Here is an 18,063-nt window from a genome sequence, read left to right as displayed (position 1 = left end):
GGGGGGGGGGGGGAGTTTTTTTTGGCTTCTTTGCATGCCTTAGTCCAGTACGACCTTTTACCCAGCAGGAGTTCTATGACCTTTTTACTGACTGGCGCCCAACAAATTAGGGGTCAGCAGAAACAGGAGTAACCAGCCCCACTTTTGAAACTGTTAATATGTGTCTTTGTAGGCTCAGTGACATTTCTACACTGTATCCTGATAATGAAGCAAAATCAATTCTCTCCCTGTCCTTGAGCAAGGACTGGTGAATTAAATTGAGTGATAGAAAAAATGTTTTGATTTTCTAAGAAAGGTTTTCTGTTATCTAAAACCTCTTCCCTTTTAGACACTCTTTGGGTGTCTGATTTTTTCATTTCTTTCAAAAACATTTCCTTTTCTGAATACCCAGCCTGCTGGAAAGAAAACAGATTTCAGTCCCACCAATATTATTTATGAGCACATCATCAGCTTTGCATAGGAATACTTAATAAGCCCACCAGCACTCGACAGTAGCTACGTCCTGCCTCAGCATTCAGCAGTATACAGACAAGACAGGAGAAATGATAGGGCTGAAGCAGGCCAGATCACAGATGGGAGGCTGCAGTGGGGAATGGACTCAGTGCCTTCTGGAATTGGACATCATGCTGGAACTTTTTACCCAGCATTTTAGCAAACAGCAGGAATCGATGCTTTCACACTAGGAATCAATTAAAGAAACCCAAATTATTGCCATTTGAATAAACAATTATTTCTTTTTCACCCTCACAGAAGCTTGTTAAGATGAACTAAAAGCCAGCACTAATTAAATGATCTGATAGCACAAATCGTATCAGAAATGTTTCATCTAGTTTAATTAATTCTTGCCAGAAATCACTGTTACTCTTAGCATATGCCGCATGATACTTTAAATGATTTTTTTTAACAGTTTCCATTTATATCTCTTTCTAGTACTGCTGGGATTCTCACTCTCTGCAGATAAAGTGGGAGTGTTTGCAGAAGCTCTTACTGTCAGGGAGATTTTTAACCCTGGAGACAGACAGTATGGCAAATACCTTGTAGGTCAAGAGAAGGGACATTTACACCTGAATCTAAGAGGATTTTTTAACTGCATGAGGAGACAAATAAGAAATATGTTTTCCCCTCCATCCTGGTTAGCTCTTAATTTGCTGGTAACAAATTCTCTGATGAAAATGCAGTGGTTATCACTAGGAAGGACAGCTCTAGAACTCAACACTGTGCAGTCTTCACTAGCCTTTTTTCTCTTATACATGAAATGCAGGCAGATCATGTTGGTTATCGCTAGCCAGCTCTACTGTAGGGCGTTTCTTTGTCAAGCAGAACAGGCCTTAGCCTGATTTCCTGAGCCAGTTGACTGAGTTTTGTACCCAGAACTTGGGATTGTGTGTACAGTCTGCAGCTCACACCTGAGTCAGGAAAGTATTTCTAAGGGGCATGAGGATTCTGTTGTCAGCTTGCTGTAGGACAGCTTCTGCATTTTGGCTCTTTGTATATGGTAATGGAAAATTTCTCCCCCTTATGAGATAATCTGGGAAAGCCCAAACTGTAGGAATGTGCCTGTTTTCAGAGACCTGATTCTGGGCCTCAGGGACTGGAGGAGGTTTGGATTCAAAACTCAGTGTTGTGGTCTACCTCTTGATCTTGTACTAGTGTTCCATGACACACTAGTACATACTGTGTCCATACGAAGGTAGGAACAAACATGAATAGTGTTTAGCTTTGTAGTCTTCAATGTCTGTGTTTATCTCTCACTTGATACTGCATTCATTGCTCAGCCAAAACTCCAAATCAAGGGGTTGTAAGTGATCACAGAACAAGCCCTCACATGCTACAGATGTGTTGGAATTGCAATACTAGGATTTGCCTTTGGTTGTAGTCACAGGACAGTGCTGTGCAGACTGGCTACAGATATTCTTACCACCAGGAGAACAGAGGCTTGCTGTAGGGACTGCTACTTTGGAAGTGAAGACCAGAAAAATAAGAGAATAGCATTATTTTCCATCTGACTTTCCTGGGGACAAGTGACAGGCTTTAAAGTTTAAAATAGCACTATTAAAGCAGTATAAAAATGTACATATTCAAGACATGTCAGTAAGATGGGACATTGTCACAGAATAATGGGTGCTAGCTAGTCAGTATTCAAAGTAGGACAAAAAAGAGGAAGATGCTAATGTGATTCTCAGCTTCCTAGGGAGCAGAGAACGAGAAATAAATGGAGAAAAGGGCCAGCACAACACTTCTGAGTGTACCCCTGCCATGGTTAAGAGTGTTTGAGCAGGGTTCTCTATGGCCACACATTTCAGGGCAGCGTTTGTGCTACAGCAGAGATTGCACACTCTCTCCTCTTCCATCCGTGCCTTAACTGACACAGCAGCAAAGTGTCTGTTAGCATCTTACACCTTTCCATCTTGGAAATGTGGTGAGCCACAAACCTTTTCAAAAGCAAGGCCTGAATAGCCCTCCCCATGCCCTCACCAGGGTGGATTGTGCAGGTCAGCTGTGGGAGCTGTTCTGCTCCAGCTGGAGAAGCTGGAGTGCTTGGCTGCTTTGTGGCTGTGATACAAGAAAACTGCTGGGCACGAGAAAGGCTTTGTCTTTCTGGAAGGTGGGTTGCCTCTTTCCCTGCCTCCTCTGTTCATATGGGTGCTTCAGTATCAGTAGCGTGGCTCCTTTTGGTGTTGACTTTGTGAATTGTGATAATAGCAGCACCTAGAGCTCTTCCTCCCCAGGGCACTACCAGAAAAGCACAATGATGCTGGCAGGATGGTGAGTGGGCTCAGTGTTGGAGGGTGGAGCAATGTCCTGCAGTACTCTGCGAGGATGAGGGTTGTAAAGTGACTATGTATTAGTCCTGAGGAAGAGACTAGCTGTCTCTTGGACAAAGTGGGTGTCAGCCCACCACTGCCCCCAGTCCCTGGCAGCCTCCCCACAGACCAGTTTCCCTTGCAAAGAGAAGGCTTCAGACTGTCCTGTGGTCATGTGCCCTATTCCCCAAACGTTTGCACTCTGCCTTTGAGATAGCACAGGCTCAGTGTGTTATGGCCATATTGGGGCATTGCTCAAACAGCACAGTTAAGGTTGTGTTTGCTCATATCTTAACTCTTTGTTTACTGGTTTCCAAGGGAATAGCTAGGACTGACATTCTAGAAAGGCACTCCATGCTCCTGGCAACCTTCATGAATTTCTTTGTCAGCAAAATTCGTACTTTTGAAAGTTTATGGGAGGAATATAATATGTGATCACATTGACCGCAGCAGTTTACAGTCAGCATGGATTGGAGATGCTACTGCAGCTATGTATGACTAAGTGCTACTTTGCAGCCTGGGCACTTCATAACACTTACTGGGTGACAGAGGCAGTACTTTGCTATGTATGTCCTGTTAATAACGCGGTGTGAGGGATCCCAGAGTAACACCTGCCTGGACTGGGGCAAGCAGTCATGCATTCACCTTGCACAGGCCCTAGGATAGCTGGCTTGTAGCCAGCCCGGTCTGCAAGCCAGCCTATGGCATTAGCCAGCAGACAGGCACAGTTAGCATAAGCGCTGGGCTGAGCAGGCATTGAAGCATGCCGTTGTACTGGAGTTGTTTTTCCTTCTGGCCAGCCTGAAACCCAAGAAAAGCAAATGTATGTGTAGCTGTATCTATGCCCATATACCTCTTCTGGCTTGGTCTCAGTTATTTTTATTGCTCCTTTCTTTTTCTGCCCTCCACAAATACTTTTCCCTATATGCCATTTCTAATCTCATTAAGCAAAACGTTCTATCTGCTGCCTTATTTCCTTTATTACTGGGTCTACATGGTACAGGTGAAGTAGGTTAGACTTTCTCAGTGACATGAGGCAAGCTGTAGGCCAAACTGACTTTTGGATCTCTCTTAAACTGCCCATGGTTCCAAAAGCTCAGCTTCCTGATTTCACCTGTCAGTCTTAGCCTTGGTCCATCCCTTAGTCTGCCCCTTAATTCCAGCTGAACCTTATAAGGTTGTTTAATGTTTTTCACTCTTTTTGGGTGCATTTCAAATTCAAACTTAGAGTTGCTTCATTTAAGAAGAATTTAAACAAAACATTCAGACTTTTTCCCTTTTGTTTTTTTCTCCAATTGAAGCAGTTCAGAGTAAACTGGAAAATTATTTTGCTTAATTCAAATCCATATTTTGGAGGTGTGGGGAAGGTAGTGGGCTTCCTTTTTGCTCTGCTGCCTAATTATTTAGTCACTTCAATAGTGATCATTTAATGAAATACCCAGCAAGTTACTTCTGAGGGCGGGGGCTGTTTTTTTTCATTGCGGATAAATATTTTCCTTTTATGAACAAGATAGTTTCCTCAGTGTCTGGTTTTCATTTTTAGGGGATAGTCAGCCAACTGACAATCCCACTGGCCAGCACTGATCCCACTCAGCTGGAGACTTTGCAGTATGTACTATCACACAGACCCCACATGGCAACACTTTGTACAACAACCGAAAAAAGACAGGCAGAAGAGGGCATGTGACACTAAATCCCATCATCTGAAGAGTCCACAGAGACTGGAACATTCCTTATGCATGTTACACAAAAGCCCAAAAGGTGATGAGTGACACTTCCCACTTTCATTTCTTTGGGAAGATTCGGTGTCATCACACATGTCTCTACTTTGCCACTAGTGTTTGACTATTTCCTGACAGAAAGTAAAGCGCCAGCCTTCTCTGCCTCTTAATGATCAATTATTTTTAATTGGAACCTCTTGCATTGTGCCAAATTTGAGAGGCCCCCGTCAAGATCAGGGCTGCAGCAAGATGGGAACAGTACCACCACATACATAGGGATAATAGAGACATTTTTTGTCGCAAAAAGCATGATCCTATTTAGAGAAGGGCCAAAAAAGAAATGGAGGTAAGGATGACTGGAAGGATTTGCAGACCATGGGCAAGTTTGGGAACGGTATGACAGTCTCTTGACCCCTAGTCAGCCCTGTCTGAGTCAGAGCCCTCTCTGCTGGCACACACTGTTTCTCATTTACCAATAAAAATGTCATTGTCTGAAGAATTACATTTAAGGACAAATAAAATGGGCTGGTATTGCTACAAAGAACCTCACCAGCTAAATAAGATGTGGCCAGGGGTGATGCTGAGGGATGGAACTTGTGAAAATAACAGTTATCATGACACAGTCCTTCACAGGGTTGTTTCTATGTATGTAACTCCTTTTAATGTCTGTGTTCAAGTAATGTATTAAGTTTGGGGGCAGTGGTGGCATGTTGACCAGAGGACATGTTGTTAATAAAGTTAGTTTTAATGAAAATCGATAGCAAAATTGAAGAGTCATTCAAGTGATATTGCTGTGTCTCTTCAGATTGTTTTCTGAGAAACATTTATTTTCAGTTCTCTTGCTTAGAGGTTTCTATTAAGATTTGATTCAGAATTCTGTGCTGTAAGTTCTTTACTTGAGGAAAATGAGAGTCATGGAGTTAAAGTGTTAGCGCTGTTAGTTGATGTCGACTCTGTTAGTCAAATGGCAAAAGCCTGAAGGAATCTCAAAGGTAGAAAGCAAAATCCTTGTCTGTGGGCAGTGATACAAAGCTCTGTGCCTTCAAAACAAAGCAAAACTATTCACCAATTAATTAATCTTTGCAGATAAGGGATTTCTTACCAGAAAAAAACAGTTTCTGCCTTACAGCAACTGTAAAGTACAGTCTTTGGCGTCTTATAACACACAGACCCAGGACTTCAGTTTAGCCTACCATAAAAGCAGAAGGTTACTGTGGGATTTGGCCTGGGCTCTGGAAACCCAGCCCACCTCTTATCCATGCCTTAGAAGAGGAATACGGTCCAGGCATAGGCACTGTTTAGCCCCTGGGGATGTGGGTGCTGTTTGGTCTCTTCCCATGGTTGCTATGAGCTGCTGTAGAGAGGCCAGATCTTTGCCTTCATCTACTTTGTGCCTAAATTCTTTAGCCATCATGAGAGTTGTTTCTGCAAGTCCAATAGCTGATTTACTATCTTCAGTGAGCAGAATGTGTAAAGAAAAACAGTGTGAGTAAATCCTCTCTCTAGAAGGGCTTTCTATCCACTCACATAATCCCGCTCTCTCTCCGTTCCAGCCTGGTATGCATAGTTGTATAAGGGTGTCAAATGACATCCCTTTTACTGGCTGTTGGCCCTAATGGAATGCTGCTTTGCACATCTCGTAAAGGAAGGACGGGAAATGGTGCCTGAAACTTTTACATTTCGACCTTAATTTAAGATAAAATAAGATAATCTAAAAATTGAGAGGCAGGAGCATTGCAAATAAGAAATGCGCTTTTCATCATGGATTAAATAAAAAAAGATTCCATCTTTATATTTATTTTTTGACCTTTTTTAAAGGCTGACTTTTCCTTTAGATAATCAAAGCTGGCTTTGAACTAACACACACAAAAAAATCTTTTCTTTAAAAATAGCCCTATAGATATATATACATATCACAGCCTTTCATTCCTTTTATAGGCGGTTTCATTTTCTGTGGGAATGTGAAAGTTCTGAGCAATCCAGAGCCCGTGCAGGCACCACAACAAACACAGGGAACAGGGTTCAGGCACATTACTGCAGTTAACACCAGTGTTTAATTAGCAGAGAGTTGCACTGGGCAAGGGTTTTGATTTTCTCTCTTTGCTTCGTTTTTCGTGAGAGATTTACCTATAGTTGTAACTTGTAGCTGTTACACTAGTATGCACTCACACTACGTGCACGCACATGTATACACATATGGAATATTTGTAAAAGGAAGCCATGTCAGGCAACTGATCTGATTTGTGCTTTAGGTAAATATTTTTGGAAGTAGCTCCTTTAGACTGTCTTCCATAAGTTACATTTTTGTTTGCTTGCGGGGGGGGGGGTTGGGGGGGGGTGGGGGGTGCTGCTATAACTTAGAGCATGCTTTGATGCATTTAGGAATTCTTTTTGGTTTGTTGCTTTACTTTATTTAGCAATGAAAACCTGATGTGTGGTGAAGGTGAATGGGTGCAGATGTCTCCCACAGAAAAGGCTGGCAACATACAAATGATTGCCCCAGTCAGCTTAGATGCCTCCGTATTTTATTGGTGAAAGAAGTATAGTAGTCTCGTGCTCTTCCCTGTTGTTGAGGTAGGAAAATGTCCAAACAGCCAACAAATCCTTCTACTTGGCCATCTTTAGTAAAGAGAAAAATGTTGTTGGAGGTCATGGTAACAGAAAAATACTGTTGAAGAACTAAGAGATGAAGTGAAAACATAGCAGGAAAGGTGGCTTTTCACTGCTAAGGACTTGGATGAAACCTTGGATAACTGCCTTAGGCCTACTATTATCATTTAGACCCTGCCTGCAGCAAGCTCAAGTGAGCTGAAATGATTTAAAGAGCATCAGCAGAGGTGTCATGGAGCCTGTTGATAATGATAACAACCATGTTTATAACATATAGAAAATGAGAGACTGAGTAGTACTGCAAGAGCTAAGCACACTATAGCACCAGCATAAATGGGTCCAGCTCCTTATCTCTGCCGTACCTAAGCACCAATATAACACAAGTCCATTCTGTTTGACTGCAGTCAACAGCTGTTGATTTTCATGCATGCCCAGTTCAGTGTAATTTTCTAATTACCTTACTTGTGTCTTTATATCCTCTCACACTTTAGATTAGAGCCCTGACTAGAGTGATACTCCTGTGAAAGAAAGCATGTGCTAAGGTCTGCCTGGTTTTAGATAAGCTATTGGAAAACATACAAATAATTTATCCTAGTTGGTGTTCTTAATGTGGCTTTCTCCAGAATGGGACCTACTTGCAAAACATAGCATCATAGAACCATAGAATGGTTTAGGTTGGAAGGAACCTTAAGATCATGTAGTTTCAACCCCCTGCCATGGGGAGGGAGCCCCCCAACACACTATAGAACAAAGATCTGACAGAGATATTGGTACAAACCCTATTATTGTTGTATTTACTGTCTTCTGATTTTGAGAGTATTTATTCTCACAACATTCCTATAATATAGGTAAGTGCCACTGTTCCAATTTTATTGACAAGGAATTAGAGACAGAGATGGGATTTTCTAGTCAATTATCAGGGCATGCATCTGAGAATTTAAGCACTTACGAAAGTGCTTTCCATGTACCTGCCTGCATTTGAATACTGCTGAAAGTCTGGCTGTAAGTGATCTGTCCACCATCTGCGACAGTGCAGGTAATCAAGCACTTGTCTTTCAAATCCTAGATTAGTGTCTACTTGCTAGAACACCCTTTTGTGTCCATCCGAGCCAGATAACATATTTTTCTCCTGCTACAACTCCTGACAGAATTCCCCATCCACCACAAGTTTGTTCTCCAGCCCCTTGTTGTATTAGCTTGAGGAAAAGAACAACACGCTGGGAATAATCTTACTTCTTGCCTGCCCTGAGAATGGCATTGCCTTCCCACAAATTGGTTTGGGAACAGTGCTGGAATTCCCAGTGCCTCCAGTAAAGCTGGAGGTAGGGGAGAACTGGACCTCTTTTTTTTCTTTTTGTCTTTCTAGTTGTCATCCTAGCCTTTGAGATCCTACTCTTAATAGCAAAAGTATGGCTACCTTCATAGCCACACGATGGGGTTAATTTCCAAGACCTGTGCAGCCAAAGCCTCCTCATATAGACTACTCCTCTGGGTGGCACACACTGATTTCCCCTGTGTATTTGTAAGAGTAACATGCTTAAGCAAAGGGTTACATATAACGAACCGGAGTTGTGGCACAGCTGGGGAAGCCAAAATGGACAAGTTGTTGCTAGCAGGATTTCCTGACTAATATGGTTAAGTGATCCCCCAATTTACAATTGTTATTTAAAAATGTGCTCTAGGCCCTGCTTATTTCTGCTTTTTATCCATATTCTCATTTATCCCAGTCCCGTAGTTTCCTGGCATGGTTAGGCCAGCTATACAGAGAGAAGCAAGCAATGTAGAGGAGTGTGCACTCATGACCCTGTTTGGGCCTGTCCTCATGGTGTATCATTCAATCAAATCCTATCTATCTGGCTGCTGCTGTGGTAAAGCTGTGCTTGAACCCAGTCTTTACCTAGATTAGGAGAAAGTGCTGTGCTTTACTACCACTCATCTGGTTTTGAGACAAGCAGTGCCCAGCCACCTGAGCCAGGCAACCTTTGCCCTCGGATTTAAACAGCATCAAAACCCTCCCCACATTCTCGTCTCACGGTGGTGCAAACTGGTTGTCTGAGCAGTGTTAAACTCTGATGGACATATTTCAGTTTTGCGTTTGGGCATCATCTTACTCAAAATATGTTGGTTCTAAGTGGGGCATTTGGGAACTTGCCTTGTGCTATATTTATTCTCTCAATCCTATGTTTTCCTGTGCAGTGTTGTAGCTGCCAAAACCACACGCTCATGTTGGCATGAAACAATTACCCCGGTTTATATAGACTTGGCAATAGTCTGTCAGGGAACAGTCGTGAACAACGCTGAAGATTCAGAGCTGTCTCTTCCTTTCCAAGCAACAGACTGAATTTCTTTCAGCTGAATTCATGGCTTTAAAAATCAGCAGGAATAGAAAGCACATATGGAGAGCAGAGTGTATGCACAGTACCTGTAAGGTCTGGAAGGAAGTGAGAATGAGATGTAGAAAAAAAAGACTATTTAAGATCCAAGCTAGCAATTTGGTTTCTAAACCCATGTGAAATTATAAGTAATGTTTACTGTTGCCAGCTGGTGAACACAGAGATGTGTGGTTTTTATTTGCATGCAAAGCCATTGGTTGTGGGTGAAGTACGTAGACAAAAACATTAAATCGCTGGTGTGGGTATTCCACCAAAAATAAACCCAGACAAACACTGATGTATTATAAAAGCACTTTCTTCTGTGGAGGCAAACATTCAGTTGCTGCTATTGGTGAACTCTAGAACTGTTAAAGATTCCTGTTTAGCTTGCCTGAAATAATATTACTTTCTTCTAGAAAGTAACATAAATGTCTCTGAAACTGAAGAACCAGTGTCTATGTGTTTCTCCTGAAAATGTAGTATATGGCGTAAACATAGAAAGATCTTGATGAATGATAACTATTACTTGCCAGTATCTTGTAAACTAAAAATGCTGCATAGACAAGAGCCAAAGGTGAAGGGCAGGAAACTTTTCTTAAACTTAAAAAACTGTTAACTGAAAGTGGACTTAAACATTAGTGAAAACAAAATTGTTTTGCAGGGGTTAGCAAAGGTTAGTACAGGGTTAGTTTCCCTCCTTTTTCTCCAGTCAGCTTCACAAAGAGATTTTTTTAATTGTACCCCATTCTGAGACTTAACTATCACTTTGTTATCATAATGGTGATTGAGATTTTTATTCCAGAAGGCCAGACGCTATCACTACTTGAAATTCTCCAAATTGTTTCCACTGTGAGCAAATTCAATGCAAGTCACATCTGCTTAAAAGTGAGTAGCAGTTGCTTCTACTTTACAGCAGCAGCAGCATCAAATTTCACCTCCAATCTCAAATTTGAAAACCCAACTCAAATCCCAGTGTTTTGATAGTTTTGCATAAGTGATTTGAAATCCAGAAGTACCTCATAGGAAATACTGAAATAAAAGCATTCAGCTTTAGTTGTTTCTGGTGGAAACAGAGACATTTCCTTTCAGATATGAATGTCTCATGAACTGAAAGTCTAATTTTTTCCACATATGGACAAAAGGGTAGTAGTGATCACACCTAAATGGAGCTTCTCATCCAGCTAGCAGGAATGGGTGCCGAGTGGAGAGAAGAGCAGCAGGACAGACTGCATGCGTGAACTGCGGGCTTAGTTGTCCATAATGTATTAAGGACTAATTGCATGTTTAGCAATGCAGGTGTGGCTGTCCAGTACAGGGGTGTCAGTAACACCGCTGCTCCCATCGGTTCCTGGTCTTTCAGAGCACGAGCTGTTCCAGCCATTCCATCGTTCCAGCCAGCACTGATGGATTAATGGGAGGAAATGTTTATAAAAAGGTTCAGGTTTCCTAAGTGAGTGGAATGAAACCCCCCATAGCAATGATCAGCATGCGCATGTCATGGAGCAGTTTGAAGCAGCCTGACTTGCAGGAAAGCAAAGGCCTTTTCAGAAAGGAAACTTAATGAGTGATTCTGGGGAGCAACTAGAGGTGTTTTCAAATAAAAGATGTGGCTTTTCTAGAGTCAGCATGAATGGTGCTAGCTCTGAAAAGAACTTGAATCAGTAGCTCGTGTGCTGTCAATGTGAAAGGTTGTGTTTGACAGCAGGGTCCAAATAAAATAGTGCCCTGAAAGTGCAACTATTGCGCACTGTGTTCAGTAAATGAGACAATACTGTGCTCCACAGCTACCATGATGGCATTTAGCTACATCTCTGTTCTGTAGCTTAAATTTTAGTATAGGCATAGTTTAAGGCAAAGGAACGGTGATGAATCCAATAACTAGGCTGAAATCATTGTGAGTTTTGAGAGAAAAGCTGGAAACTGCCATCCTTTAATAGGTGTAAAATTATGTTTGCTGGGGCACTTTCCATGATTGTAGCAACACAGCTTGAGATCTAAACATTCATTTCAGTTAAAAAAAACAACGAAGTAAAATAGACCATTCCATTGAAGCAATCAGCTTTCAGATGACTGTGATAAGAAAGAATGTAGGCTGGGGGGGGGGGTGCGGGGTGAAGCTATTAAGATTAAAGTAAAATTCACCTGAACAAAATTTGAGATAACAAAGGTGCTAGGGGAGAAAACAGCCAGTTCAAAACCCTGCCATTTGAAAGCTATTTAAAAGGACCTACTCCTGAGTGTTTCCCTAAAACACCCCACCCATCGAAATGAGGATTTAATTTACAGCACTTATAGCACCCTCTGGTTCTCACTCTCGGTTCTTTTGGAATGGGAAGAGAGCATTATCCTTATTTTCCAGATAAGGAAACTGGTTTATCAGATCACCTTCAGCAAGCAGTAGAGCCTGGAAGGAAAACTTGGTAAGGATGCAAGTATCTCAAGCAAGGGCAAACATTTTAAATGGTCTAAAACTGTAGCCTGCTGTGAGGGGCCAGTTTCTAATCACAGCTGAGTTTCTGCTCAGTGCATTCACCCAGAAGTCTCTTGCATCTCCCACAACAAAGCAGGAGGGGAGACACCACTCACAGAGCTGCCCCCCTTCCCCCCTTCTATAACCTGCTGAGTGGTCAAAGATGGAAAGAACTTCATCAGAGCCCTTGTATTAAAAATTATTTATTTAGTGATCTGTACACGGGATGAATCAGGGCCTCATACAGACCTTCAAAAAAAAAAAAAAAAAATCAAGTAAAAACATAAATACATATTTTCTTACAAAAATGAGATTTACAAAATATACATACTGCACTTGTCTTACGCATTTGTTTTTCTTCCACGTGCACATGATAAAAGACAAAAACCCGAGCTCTGCAAGTCTGAAATCAGAGCTACCAAAGGATTTGGCTGATGGGCCCATTCCTCATGCCCAGACTACTGGTATGCCCTCAGACAGCAGCAGTCTGCCCCTCACCCTGAACAGGTTTTCTCTTTTAAATTTCATTCCACTTCCCCCCCCCCCCAAAAAAAACAAAAAGTGAAGAGCAGCTATAGGGCAGAGACTTGCTAAAAATCCAGAATGTCCTATTTTGTCCTTAGGCAAGAATATACACACACAAACATATACTTATAAAAACAACCCTTCGGTGAATATAAAGGTGAAAGGAGTATGCAAAAAATAAAATAGGAACAAGGCAACATAAAAATTTCAGAATAGAAAAATCTGTCACATTTCAAAAAGAAAACAAATCATTCGATGGTTGATTTTTGAATGTCTTTCCTTCTGAGAGGTGAGCACTGGAAACTGAACCAGCTGTATTTTAGCTGAAATTAGAAGGCTCCTCACTCGCAGCAAATGCTTGTTTCTAAACCTCAGCCCCCTCCTGTGCCAGGATTCACAGCCGCGCAGCTTCAGGAAACCTAAGGAGCAGGCACAAGGTCCATCGTGAGCCAAAACTGTTCCTCCCGTCCCCGGAAGCCATCTGTGTGTTGACTTTACCTGCAGCGAGCCCGCTGCAAAGCGGGAGAGAAAGCAGGTTTATGGGAAGGAAAGAGCAAACTGGTATCTTTATGTTACATATTTTAATGGCTCTTGTTTTGGCAGGTGCTCTTGGTTACACTCTTCTTGCCCTCTAAGTCTTGTGTTTCCTTCAGCTTAGAAAAGAGACCCCCATTGAACGGCAGGAAAACATCCTGCCGCCTCCTTTTTTCATAAAAGGAATGTTTATTTCTGTGAGCTTCTCGCATCCAAGGGTGAACCTCAACGACTTCTTTTTGTTAGTTTGCCCATAAAAAACGATCCCGTGCTTATGCCTTTCTACATAGAAAACACTTTTGTTTCCCCCATTGTCTCCTAGAACAAAGGCAAGGGGGAAAAGCCTTCTGCTGAAAAGCAACAAGTCATTTCTTTTCAGGGTGTGGAATAGCAACCCCCTCCTTCCCCACAGCAGCAAGAACAACTGACCGAGGCCGAATTTTCACTTTAAAACAATTACAAGAGGTATAACTGAGGTAAAAAGGAACTGACAGAGCAGAGGCACCCCACCGGGCCGTAGCAGGCTGTGCGGTACTCACGTGGCGGCTCCGCCGAGCTGGAAGGAGCCAAGCAGGCAGCAAGCTCAGGCTCGGGCCAGGGTTACCCAGCCCACACCGCAGTTTGACCCCAGCAATTCAGAGAGGGTTTGGCTACTTCTCGGCAGGGGCAGCTCAATGAATCCGGCTTCCCCTCCCGCATGTCCAAGGATGTTTTAAGTAAGGTTTGTTTTTTTCCCCTGCACAGGGGTAGCACAAGAGTGACATAAGGGGACTTCTTGTGCACGAAGGACTCTCCCATCATACCAGTGGCCTCTTTTTCTGTGCTCTTCCACTTAGCTGGGCATAAGCACCACTGGACACAGCCCATCCGAGCCTTTCTGCAAAGAGTATTGTTTGTTTCAAACCCTCTGGGAGGAAGAAAAATTTTGGACAAGCCTCCCTTCCTCCCTCTTCAGGGAGCCATTGCTGCCTCCTCTGCGTCTGTGCATGCTTGTGTGAGGGGACTGGGGGGGGTCTCATACTGCCGTCTCGCCTTTGCTGCCAGTACTGAGTCTGTGGTAGAAGCGCCGCCAGGACTGAAGGGTTTTGCCAGACCAGATCCAGAAGCCAGTCGTGATCCCAACAATCATCGTCATGAGGTACTTGATCATGAAGACAGTGAAGTCTGGGCTCATAGGGGCAAAATGGCTGGGACAGGGCACAGCATAGCTTTTGCAGGTCTGGAGGAGCCATGTCTTCTCCCAAGTGCCACGGAAAGCCTGCTCATAAAAGTAACATGCCAGGACAATGGTGGCAGGCACAGTGTACAGGACACTGAAGACACCAATGCGCACCATCAGCTTCTCCAGTTTCTCCGTCTTGGTTCCATCATGCTTCATGATAGTGCGGATGCGAAACAAGGACACAAAGCCAGCAAGCAAGAAGGAAGTGCCAATGAAGAGGTACACAAACAAGGGCGCCAGCACAAAACCCCGCAGCGAGTCCACGCTGTAGATACCTACATAACACACTCCACTGAGTACATCCCCATCCACCTGCCCCATGGCCAAGATGGTGATGGTTTTGACAGCGGGCACAGCCCAGGCAGCCAGATGGAAATACTGGGAGTTGGCCTCAATGGCCTCGTGGCCCCATTTCATGCCAGCAGCCAGGAACCAGGTGAGAGACAGGATGACCCACCAGATGGAGCTGGCCATGCCAAAGAAGTAGAGGATCATGAAGAGGATGGTGCAGCCTTCCTTCTTGGTGCCTTGGGCCACAGTGCGGTAGCCGTCCTCAGAGAAGCGCTCCAGACACACCACCCTCTCCTCCAGCAAGAAGCCTGCCGCATAGGCCACAGCTACCATGAAGTAGCAGCCTGAGAGGAAGATGATGGGCCGCTCCGGGTAGCTGAAACGGCGCATGTCCACCAGGTAGGTGAGCACGGTGAAGAGGGTGGAGGCGCAGCAGAGAACAGACCACACACCCACCCACAGTCGGGCAAATCGCACCTCTGCCTCCTTGAAGTACATGAGCCCGTTGGGCCGGGCCGGCTCGCAGGGAGCCCCACAGTCCCGCTCCCCCAGGAACCGGTAGCCCAAGTAAGAGGGCACTTTGAGCTGCCGTGGGCAGGAGAAAGAGAAGCCGGAAGGGGGCTGTGGCGGGGTGAGGAAGTCGGGAAGGTAGCCAGCCGTGGGGTGGGCAGTAGCCCCCCGGCCCGCCGCACCGCCAGACCCCGGCGGCGCGTCCGACGTGTTCTGGCCCACGCAGATCTCACCCGCGCCGTGGACGGGGAAGTTCTCGCAGCGGAGCCGCTCTGGCCACTGGAAGCCGAATTTGTTCATGAGGGCCTCGCACCCCTGGCGGGCCCGCTCGCAGAGAGAGCGGCAGGGCGGGATGGCCTGTTCCAGCACGGTGCACACCGGCGCGTACATGGAGCAGAGGAAAAACTTGAGCTCGGCCGAGCACTGCACCTTGACCAGCGGGTAGAACTGGTGCACCTCCAACCCCGCGTCCTCCTGGTTGGTGTGGCCCAGCAAGTTGGGCAGGATGGTCTGGTTGTAGGCGATATCCGTGCAGAGCGGGATGGAGATGGGTTGGCAGAAGCCGTGGTCCGGCACGGAGATGCCCTTCTCGCCGTGGTACTGTTGCGCCGCCGCGCTTGCAGGGGTCCATAGCAGGGCGGCCAGCATCGCGGCCAGCCCTAGAAAAGGGCAGCCGGCGGTTGCCGCTCCGCCGCCTACTCCAGTCCGCATCGCCGGGGCGGCCGATGGCCCGGGGAACCGCGGGGAGTCTTTCACAGCCGGGCTACGCGGCACCCCACGGGCATCAACGCCCGGAGGGCGGCGGCGGGGCCCCTTCCTCAGCGGCGAGAGGAGCGCGGCTCCGCGCCGCACCTCCGCGACTTTGCTGCTGGGCTCCGGTGGGTCGACTCTTCGAGGCGCGCTGGAGCGTCCCTCGGAGAAAGTTTCCGGAGCCGCTTTCGCTAGTGAGGCGACTGGGAGACGCGCGCTAAGCCCGGCGACGGCTCTGACCAGCTCCACGCAGGGTCCCGCGGTGACGGCGGCGAGGCTGAGGCGCTGCTCCCCGCTCGGCTTCGCGGGCCCGGCGCCGGGGATTTAGATTACGGTTAACCGGATTATTACCGCTCCCGGCTGAGCCGTGTATTTTACTGCGGCGCTTAAGTAACTTCTAAAATCCAATTACTGCGCGATCCTCCCCGCGGCTGGGCTGGGCTCCGCTCCCGATGGGTGCCGCTGCGGGCGGTGCGTCCGGGGCGTCCGCGCTGTCTCCCGCCTGGCTCTGCTCAGCTCCACCCGCACCGCAGCTCCCGGACCGCGGCCGCATGGGCACAAAAAAAAAGACACATATACGTGCGGGCGCGCCGCGGGGCCCCGCCCCTGCCCCCGGCCCCATTCACAAACCATGCTCGGGGCGGGGCCTCGACGTGCCCGCCCGCCAATCGCAGCGCAGGGGGCGGGCCGAGCGTGAGGGGGAGGGTTACGGAGAAGAAGCCCGAGCCTTCGAAGGGGGGAAAAGTTGTTCCTAACTTTTTCCCATTCCCGGCGGGGCGGGGCGGGGGAGGGAGGAGGAGCTGCCCCGGGGCCCCTCGGGCCCCCATTCAACCCCCCTTCCCCGTGCTGCAGGGCAGAGCCGGGAAGGGAAGGGAAGGGAGGGGGGACCCAGCCAGCTCGCTCAGGGTGGCCCGAGCAAACTAAAATTAACTGGCTGCTTTCTGAGCGGGCTTTGAAAACGCAAACAGCTGCCTGTGCCCGCGGTTATTGAAAAAGAACGGGCGAAAAATAAAAGGGAAAATAAAAAAAGCCCCAGCGCCCGGGTGCGTTTGCAGAAGGAGCCGATTTCGCTGTCGGGATTGCGTTGCATGTCTGCGCGCCATCGCCTCCCCCAGCGTGGGGGGTTTGATTTGTTATCGCAGCATGACCGTTGCTTTCTGCTGGCAGAATAAACGCTTTATTCATGCAGATCTAAGCTTTAGCTGGGGGAAGGCAGCTTTTTTTGAAACGTCCAGTGTTACCTAAGCAGAAAGGAGAAATTTTAAATCCTCATCTGCACTGCTGCAACCCATTAAGACACTCGAAAAAGACTGTAAAAAAAAAGCAGCAGTTCCTCTGTGGAAGCGCCCAGCCTGCCTACAAGAGAGAAAATGGCAGAGGTTGGGAGAGGGCTGCTACCAACTGCTGGGTGATGCTGAACAGATCTAGGCCAGCATACATTTGCTAAGGCCAGAAGTGTGGGTTTTGCAGCATAGCTGTGTTTTGAGGTGCACCACTGAAATAAGGGTTGCTGGAACCATCCAGCTTCTGGAACATGCACAGAGAAAGTATGTGCTCAACAAAAGCCTGCAACAAGGCCTGCTTTTCCTTCACATTGGCCTACCAGAGCCTGTGGTCAAAGAAAGGCGTGGGCCAAATATTATTCAATATACCCCATCCCTCCCTTTGAGGATAGACATCCCCTGAACCATACTATTCAAATTCTTAGTTTTGCTCCTTGGGACTGTGCTCCTATTAGGAGCTAAGCAAATACACCAATCTGTACATCCTCCAGGGCAGTTCAAGAGAGCAGGGTTTGGCTCAGGGAACCACAACAGCAATTGTTGGACAAATGTTTCCCATATCCTCTCCCGCTCATGAACAATGTGTCCTCATGCCAGTCAGACCATGGAGCTGCAGCTTTTGTTACATTTGTTGAGAGAAGTTGACAGAAGCGAGCTTACCCAAAATAAATGTACTCCTCTAAAAGTGGATGTGTTTTTAAAAATAATACTGTGCTCTCCAAAATATGTATGAGCAGGACTAGCCGCTCGTGGCTGCAGCAGTTGCTTCTGGAACAAAAACCTAAGTAAGTCTTGTCTTCATTCTATTTGAGTGTGCCTTAGAGGAACTTCAGGGTTTTTGTTTGTTAAGGCTTGTTATCTAAATTCCTTACTTTTCTGCACCTAGTGACTAAGCAGGTTTTTGAGATACTCTTCACCTAAATAACCTCCCATGGTAAAAAGTTACACAAACTTGTCTACTCTGTTGTTTC

The 18,063-nt window shown here is 46.0% G+C and overlaps 2 protein-coding genes across 2 annotated transcripts in view; one reads left to right on the top strand and one right to left on the bottom strand.

The window, feature by feature from the left end:
• Positions 1-18,063, top strand: part of ALS2 (alsin Rho guanine nucleotide exchange factor ALS2) — a 236,389-nt gene that overhangs the window by 65,286 nt on the left and 153,040 nt on the right. The gene's annotated exons all lie outside the window — the stretch shown is intronic.
• Positions 12,165-16,477, bottom strand: FZD7 (frizzled class receptor 7). Its single transcript, XM_062619767.1, has one exon. It carries the CDS (start codon positions 15,768-15,770, stop codon positions 14,052-14,054), a length of 1,719 nt encoding a protein of 572 aa, XP_062475751.1. The 5' UTR covers positions 15,771-16,477; the 3' UTR covers positions 12,165-14,051.

Source organism: Pezoporus occidentalis, unplaced genomic scaffold, assembly GCF_034315485.1.
Source record: "Pezoporus occidentalis ecotype Australia unplaced genomic scaffold, CSIRO_AGI_Poc_V1 ctg213, whole genome shotgun sequence".
NCBI classification, from domain to species: Eukaryota; Metazoa; Chordata; class Aves; order Psittaciformes; family Psittacidae; genus Pezoporus; species Pezoporus occidentalis.
The sequence above is the reverse complement of the archived record's forward strand: the minus strand, read 5'-3'. Positions and strand labels throughout refer to the sequence as shown.